Genomic DNA, 7,892 nt, shown 5'->3' on the forward strand with positions numbered 1-7,892 from the left:
ACCAGCCGTAGCAACAACCGCCGCCGAACGCAACCGTCGCGAGGGTAGCGCGCAAACGCCGAAGCCTTTGGAATCGCGGCGAGTGGGGAGAAGCGGGAGGGATATCTGGTGGGATAGACGAGTGTCCATGGAAAGAGAAGCCAAAAACCTAGATTTCTGATCGCAGAGTTTGGGATTGTGGAGAGAGAGGGAAGGAGGAAGAAGGGTTGGATAAGGCAAGGACTGAGGGAGAATATCGTTTTATTCAATTAATAATTTAATTTGGATTAAAATCTGGAAAATGGTTTCAGTGGGCACTTCTTTGTCTTGTAGTTATGATTGATACCAAGGACAAGTTGACTAGTGAAGCGGCATGATTCGATTATATTAGATTAGGTATTTCAAGGATTTATATTATATAGTTTGTTTGAAATTCATATGTGATTATTAGGGACCATCATATATATATATATATATATATTTTGCAGAATCGTGAATTCCCGGGGAAAAATTGCAGTAGAATCATACTTTCTGAAAATAAATATATGAATTGGAGGTGACTTTAATTGAAGTTAGGGTCTACCCATAAAAGAAAATTTTTTAGAGTTTCTAACACTATTTTGGATGTTAAATTTATAAATTATTTGGAATTAAAGACATATATTATAAATTCTCATGACAACGCTAAATTCAAATTTAGGTTAAGAAAATTTTCATTTAAATTACAAGAGATTCAATAATAAAAATTTGATTTGTAACCAGAACTTAAAAATCTAATCGCAATATCTTGATCCATATAGTTTATGAAAGAGAAAATATCCGTATTCTATTATATTTAAAAAAAAATTGTTTTCTATATATATAAACGTGACCAATGATTTAGATAGATATCTACGTTTGTTGCCTAGCCTGTTATGACTAATTATGTAGGCCTTTAGAGAAAAAAACATATGTAAGACTTAAATGCTTCTTAATTGACAGATTTTCCAATTATGGAATAAGATACTTTACATATGTATATGAATGCATATATACAAGTACCATAATGAATGACTGGTGGCATGTTGAATATTTGAATGTACCAAATAAGTTAAGGGTCTTGTCAAACGAACAAGTCTATATATAATATCTAATAATTACTTACGAGATTTATAATAATCATAAAATAATAATTTAATATTTAATAATAACTATATATTTTTAAAATTCTCAAAATATGTATATAAGGTATACAACGTGATAGTCAACGAGTTTTGTATGTTTTAAGATACGTCTGCTAGATTGTTTCTATGGGGTTCTAATGACACTTGAATAGGTATTTCTATCATATATTATTGTTTAATACAAAGACCGCCAATCATATTACAATAGTACTTCTGCTAAGTATATACTTCATAGGTACCATTTGTTATAATATATGGTTTATGAAAATAAAAGGCTTTATATACAGGACATTATAAAATTTAATTTTTTAATTTTTCTACGAGGGAGACTTCTAGAACACAAAAGTTTCTTTTTTCCTCTTATTTTCTTTTTGTTAGAGGAATAGTGTTTTTTTTATAACAAGAGAGGTTAAATAGGCATTCGACTCACTTAATCTCATGAATCCAAAGTCAACCTTTAGTCACCTAAGACTTGATATTCCTATTTTATTTATTTGTTTCTCGAATAAATTGGGAATAGAAGAAGCGCCCCACAACAACACGCCGTTTCTAGTCAATAAACACGAACATCCTGCTGTTTTCTCACAACGTCACGCTCGGGAACTCGCAGCGTCCGTAACCTGGTAAAACGACATACAACCACATATACGATTTTAATCGAATTTTAGAAATAATCATATTCTTAAATCCTGTGTGTATATAATTAAATTAGATCAAAAGGTAAAACTTACTTGGATCTTTAATGGTTTGGGTGGCGAGACCGTTGAAGAAACAAGTCGCACCACTCTTCCTAGACTGAGCCCAATACGAACTGAACGCATAGCTCGCATGCAACACGATCAAATCGGGTTTACTACACTCGCCACCAGGTCGGATCGGGGCGCAGGTATTATTTCCCTGCGAGCAGGCGTACGATAGGGCCTCACCCAGCTCCGTCCAGTTCGCTCCTTTAGCCACCACGCACCATATCCTCCCCTTGTACGGCTCGTTGTTCTCCGGCTCCGGCAAAACATCCTCGTACTCCGTCCTCTTCCCCGACAGATCTATGTCGTAGACCCGTGTCCCATTCGGGTGATACATCCCGAAATGCCGCTCCGTACCCGGACCCGGTTTTTGATTCTCGTTGTAGAGTGAGAATATGAACGAGGGTAAGACCCGACCAGGTCGGGCTGGTGTTCCGACAGGTGGATCGGCGGTGAGTTTCTTGACGACGTTGCGGTTGTAAATCGCGGCGTTGTGGATGTTGGCTCCGATCTGGTCGTAGTCTCCGTTGTTGGGCCAACCCGTTTCGGCGACCCATATCCGAATCTCAGGGTATCCGATTCGTTTCATGGCGAAGACGAAGGCGTCGACCATTTGGTCGAAGAGGTTGTGGTAGGTCAAGTTCGTGACCGGGTCGGTGACTGTGATGTTCTCCGATTCGAACAAGGCGTAATCGAGGTTGATGTTTTTGGGGTCCTGTGACCAGGCGAAGTACGGGTACACGTCCACAAAGAGGAAAGATTTGGTCTTGTTGAGGAACTGGAGCATCGGTTTCATGACCCGACCCGCTATATCCGGTCGGAACTCCCCGCTCGATGGTGGGTACGAGGTTTGGAGCACGTCCATGGCGAGTGTGGTACCGACTTTGACCTTGTGGACACCAAATCGCTTCAGCGAGTGCTTGATCTTGCACATTGCCGATACGAGACCGGATCTGAGTGCCGGGTCGGGATTAGACAGGACTTCGTTGCCGACGAGGAGGTATCGGATCTTGGTGGTCGGGTAAAAAGGTAGGATCTTGTTTCGGACCCAGTCGTCGGATTGGGCTTGGGACTTTGAAACGTTGACGATGATCTCGTTGGGAACCATGACGGAGACGGCAATATCGGTGCCGTTGAGGGCCTTGAGGATAGAGTGATTGGCGTCGTAGATCTTGACACGTGTCGCGTTCAGGGACTTGATGAGCTTGACCGATTCGGTCGGGGACGGGAGGTTGTTGCCGAGCTGGCCGTAGTTAACGCCTGGTCGGCCGGAGAACTTGGCTCCTGAAAACGGATGAGATAGTCTGTAAGAAGGGAACTGAAGAAGTCGCCATTAATGGCGGCCTTAGAGAGAGAGATAGCAATTACCTGAAACAGAGAGGAGGAGAGAGAATGCGAGGAGATGGAGGAGACCCATGATGAAGTCTCTCCTTCTTCGTCTTCTTGTCTGAACCAATGAAGAAACAGAGAGATTCGGAGATTTGTCGGAGAAGTGAGAGAGAGAGAGGAAGTCACGTCTGCGGAAGAGTTAAAGAGAGCAGGGGATGGGTTCTGGGATTGGGAGAGACGAGGCGAGTATATATTTAAAAATGTCGAAGAGTTTTCGAAAAGTTAAAATGATAACATTAATTTTAAAAAATTAACAAATAATGTCATATTTCTCACTGGTTTGCATTTATGCGATTCAGTCAACTAAGATTTTTTTAACTATACGATTTTCGTCGTCATAATAATATAATAAAATATAATTGTTTATTTCCATAACGAATGTTAAATAATCATAGATTCATAAATAGTTTAAATGCATGCAGGGTGAATCGGAAGTTGAACAATACGGCGACTAAACGTATCATGGTGATTGAGCTGATTCATGACTAAATATGCCTCCCGATGGAATATCAACCTTTTTCAATTTTATTTATTCGTTTTCACTTTTTTCATCTTTTCAAAAGTAGATAAAAGAACTCTGCCAACACATGCGTATGTATGTATGTATGTATGTATGTATGTATGTATGTATGTATGTATGTATGTATGCATACATGTATGTATGTATGCATACGTATGTACGAGCTTGTGTACATTTCTATATATATGTGCACGTATATGTAAGTGTTAAGTGCATTAAAAAAAACTAGATTATATAAACAACTGAAACATTTAAATGGGATAATAATATGTCTACACCATTTGTGGCTTACCAATCCTTCTAAAGTAATAGTCTTTTATTGCGTATAACGTTATAAAAACTTTATAATATTTCGAAATTATCCTTAATGTATATGCATTTAATTGGATTGGCTATATATCGTGTATATATATATATATGTATGTATGTATGTATATATATGGCTATGGATTTTATGAGCGTCTGACTGTGGAGATTAGTGACTGTTGACAGAAAAACGAATATCATAAATGTAAAAAGAAAAAGTAAAAAAGAAAGTGATAAAAAAAAAATGGGACCGTACGGTTCTATCAATCTTTCTTACTTTTGAGATGTTTCCTCTAACAACAATGATCCACATGGCTGTGATAAAAAAAAAATAGAGCAATACTGTAAAAAAAAATTATGAAATTTTAAAAATTTGAAAATAAATATATAAACGAAGGATGACTAATGGGAAAGGGTATACTAATGCCGTTGCACAGTGCCTTTCTGCAGGAGCCACTGGTACCCAACGGTCGTCTTACATCAATGCAATAAAAAAAATTTGTCTGAGATGCCAACAAAAAAAAAAAGGGACAATGGACTGACTGCTCAATAGAGTATGATGTGACAATATACTGTAAATACATCATCCCTACTTTTGAACCGTAAAAAATGCGAATGGTACTATTTTTAAAAAATCGAATTTTAAAAAAAAAAATCCAAAAACCCAAAACTTTGTTCAAAATATTTATTTATTTTTTAATAAAAATTGTAACCGAACGAAATGAATATGATGTAACAATCGATCGAGACATATTTTTGTAAAATCGAACCATTTCCAAAAATCCCTAATGGAAATGTTATTTGTGTTTGGATAAAAACCGTAAATAAAATGTTAAAATTTATAATTACTCTAAAAATTGCATATAAAAAAAAGACGTGGTTGACTGGGCCCATAAAAGAGAAGGTCAAATGGTTATTGGGCCTATGAGAATAACAACCGTGCTGGGTTTGTTCCGTTGGGCTTTCTTTTGATCGATCCAGGACTGTTGACGTAAAGCACAAATCAAAGATACGTATAATTACAATCGTGTAGTGTAGATACGTATATTGAGAATTTTTAACCTAAAGTTTTCATTCTATTATATGAGTACGTACTCGTCGTATATTATATGCTAAGTTTTGAAATCATTATCATCTCGATATGCTCGATAAAAAATAAAATAAATACAAAAAATGTTACATTTTTCATCTAATTAGTCTCTTCTCTTGATGTTAAAATTCGTAAAATCGATTGAACGAAAGCTTTGTTCTTTTCAAGACTAAAATGGTTGGCGGATTTCTTTTCTTTTTTTTTTTTCTTTCAAGAATCTGATTTATAAATTTATTGGGTAGTAAAAAAAATTAAAAATAAAATTTTGAAATAAGCATATAATATAATATAACAGGGACGTGAGACCCGCGCTAATTGAGCAACGGTCTCTCTGGAAGCATCGGGACGCATCCCTCAACTGAAAATATTTCAGAACTCTCTAGACTCTCCCCTCTCCCCACTCTCACACGTTATAAATGCCCTGTTTCCCCTCTCTCTCTTAATCGATCGACTTGTGTGCTTTGATTCTCTCTCTAGAGTTCTCTACTGTCATCCTTTCCAGATTTGTGCTTGGCTAATTCGCTGTTCGATCGAAGATGGATGAGGATTTCGACCTGCCTGCGGCGGAGGAGATGAACGACGAGGAGATGGATTTCGCCGATGACGTCGATGCCGATGTGGCTCCTTACATGAAGGTCGGCGAGGAGAAGGAGATCGGGAAGCAAGGCTTGAAGAAGAAACTCGTCAAGGAAGGTGAAGGATGGGACACTCCTGACAATGGTGATGAAGTCGAAGGTATTCCGCACTATTACTTGTTCTGTGCTTAATTTTCCCCCACTGATTTGATGCTTGTCCCGTGCACTTGTTTCTGATTCGGATTTGCGTCATGTCTTCCGTAGTGCATTACACGGGAACCTTGTTGGATGGAACCAAGTTCGACTCTAGCCGAGACAGAGGAACTCCTTTCAAATTCACTCTCGGACAAGGTGAGTTGTTGGTTTGTTCCGTTACTTGCTCTGGGTGTTTTAATTTGTTCTGTTGGTGTAGAACAGGACGGTGTTCGGCTGATCATGTATAGATTTCTTGAAAGATTCTGTAATCTGCTTTATGACGAGGTTGCAGTTGTTCCGATGATTTAGTCTGTAACATCAGATGATGGATGACATATTGCATTCTTGCTGTATGGTGTGTGATCATGCGAGTTTGTGGAGAAAATGGAGATGAACATTACTTCGTTTGTTGCTGCAAAATTGGCCTTATGATTGACTAATTATTTTTTTTTTGGGTGTATGAAGCTGCGGCTAATTCTATCAAGAATTTTGATGAATATACGGTTGCTTGCGTTCTGAATTTCTTTGGATTTTTGCCCTGATCTGCGTTGGTTATATTGCTTCAGGGCAAGTCATCAAGGGATGGGACATTGGGATCAAGACCATGAAGAAACGTGAAAATGTCGTTTTCACCATTCCTCCCGAGCTTGCATATGGAGAGTCCGGTTCACCGCCAACAATCCCTCCGAATGCAATGCTTCAGTTTGATGTTGAGTTGCTTTCTTGGGTTAGTGTCAAGGACATATGCCGCGATGGTGGGATATTCAAGAAAGTAGTTGTTGAAGGAGAGAAATGGGAGAACCCGAAGGACCTTGACGAAGTATTAGGTGTGATTTATATGCAAATGACTGTGATCTATACCATCTTGATCACTATTGGCGACGCTGATGTGCTTACTGGGTTGATACTGTTGCAGTTAAGTATGAAGCTCGACTAGAGGATGGCACTGTTGTTGGAAAGTCTGATGGTGTAGAGTTCACTCTCAAGGAGGGTTAGTGTTATTTTTCCCATTACTGAAAGCCGTATGTTATCTATCTGCGTAGTTTTGATCTGCGGACTAAGTCGGATATGCCGCTGAAACAGGTCATTTCTGTACTGCACTTGGTAAGGCCGTCAAAACCATGAAGAAGGGGGAAAAAGTTCTCCTATCTGTGAAGCCACAATGTAAGTTTGATGCACTTATTTTGGGGTTAATCTAATCGAGTTTACATGATGTCTTAATTGCCATCCTTAACAACGCAGATGGCTTTGGGGAGAGCGGAAAGCCAGCAGCTGTTGGTGAAGCTGCCGTCCCACCAAATGCTACTCTTCAGATCGATCTTGAGCTGGTTTCTTGGAAGACTGTCTCAGAAGTTACCGATGACAAGAAAGTCATCAAGAAGATCCTAAAGGAAGGAGAAGGGTACGACCGTCCTAATGATGGAGCTGTCGTGAAAGGTTTGTTTCTTCGAAAATCTGATGGGTTAAGTCTGCTAACCATTAAACTGGTGAGATCTGACGTATCCGTTCCTCTGCTGGATGTTTATCGCAGTGAAGTTGCTCGGGAAGCTTCAAGATGGTACCGTGTTCTTGAAGAAAGGACATGGAGAAGGCGAGGAGCCATTTGAGTTCAAGACAGATGAAGGTAAGGGATCTAGAAACTGGATGCTTGTTTGGTGCTCCTGACGGTTATGCTGGAAACCATGCTGTGACGACATGTGGAATGGTGGACAGAGCAAGTAATTGAAGGGCTCGATAGGGCTGTGATGAACATGAAGAAGGGTGAAGTGACACTCCTCACCATTGCGCCGCAGTATGCCTTTGGTTCATCTGAATCACAGCAAGAATTGGACGTGGTACCACCCAACTCGACGGTTTACTTCGAGGTGGAACTAGTATCTTTTGTCAAGGTGAGTCTTTTCTCTCCCATGTGTATGTACCCCCCCCCCCCCC

The 7,892-nt window shown here is 39.3% G+C and overlaps 3 protein-coding genes across 3 annotated transcripts in view; 1 reads left to right on the forward strand and 2 right to left on the reverse strand.

The window, feature by feature from the left end:
* The window catches only part of LOC104818981 (UV-B-induced protein At3g17800, chloroplastic-like), a 2,436-nt gene extending 2,218 nt beyond the window's left edge, over nt 1-218 (reverse strand). Inside the window, exon 1 of the mRNA XM_010548828.2 lies at nt 3-218. Coding sequence (XP_010547130.1) covers nt 3-129 — 127 coding nt within the window. The 5' untranslated portion in view covers nt 130-218. The remainder of the gene's footprint in view (nt 1-2) is intronic.
* Nucleotides 219-1,433: 1,215 nt separating this feature from the next.
* LOC104818982 (probable glucan endo-1,3-beta-glucosidase A6) lies at nt 1,434-3,447 on the reverse strand. Its single transcript, XM_010548829.2, has 3 exons — nt 3,254-3,447; nt 1,874-3,169; nt 1,434-1,762 (listed from the first exon to the last, which is right to left on the reverse strand). The coding sequence occupies exons 1-3, from the start codon at nt 3,300-3,302 to the stop codon at nt 1,725-1,727; spliced, it is 1,383 nt and encodes a 460-aa protein (XP_010547131.1). The 5' UTR covers nt 3,303-3,447; the 3' UTR covers nt 1,434-1,724.
* A 2,167-nt stretch (nt 3,448-5,614) lies between these two features.
* The window catches only part of LOC104818983 (peptidyl-prolyl cis-trans isomerase FKBP65), a 3,549-nt gene continuing 1,271 nt past the window's right edge, over nt 5,615-7,892 (forward strand). Inside the window, exons 1-8 of the mRNA XM_010548830.1 lie at nt 5,615-5,925; nt 6,030-6,116; nt 6,527-6,787; nt 6,877-6,951; nt 7,044-7,124; nt 7,203-7,397; nt 7,492-7,584; nt 7,674-7,849. Coding sequence (XP_010547132.1) covers nt 5,727-5,925; nt 6,030-6,116; nt 6,527-6,787; nt 6,877-6,951; nt 7,044-7,124; nt 7,203-7,397; nt 7,492-7,584; nt 7,674-7,849 — 1,167 coding nt within the window. The 5' untranslated portion in view covers nt 5,615-5,726. The remainder of the gene's footprint in view (nt 5,926-6,029; nt 6,117-6,526; nt 6,788-6,876; nt 6,952-7,043; nt 7,125-7,202; nt 7,398-7,491; nt 7,585-7,673; nt 7,850-7,892) is intronic.

Source organism: Tarenaya hassleriana, unplaced genomic scaffold, assembly GCF_000463585.1.
Source record: "Tarenaya hassleriana unplaced genomic scaffold, ASM46358v1 Cleome3, whole genome shotgun sequence".
Taxonomy (NCBI): domain Eukaryota; kingdom Viridiplantae; phylum Streptophyta; class Magnoliopsida; order Brassicales; family Cleomaceae; genus Tarenaya; species Tarenaya hassleriana.

What these genes read in the sequence shown, in the direction of transcription:
- LOC104818982 (XM_010548829.2), bottom strand. Translation starts at nt 3,302, where the DNA reads ATGGGTCTCCTCCATCTCCTCGCATTCTCTCTCCTCCTCTCTGTTTCA. An exon ending in TCTCCTCCTCTCTGTTTCAG is followed by an intron (nt 3,170 to 3,253) that starts GTAATTGCTATC and finishes ATCCGTTTTCAG; the next exon opens with GAGCCAAGTTCTCCGGCCGA. An exon ending in CCAAACCATTAAAGATCCAA is followed by an intron (nt 1,763 to 1,873) that starts GTAAGTTTTACC and finishes TCGTTTTACCAG; the next exon opens with GTTACGGACGCTGCGAGTTC.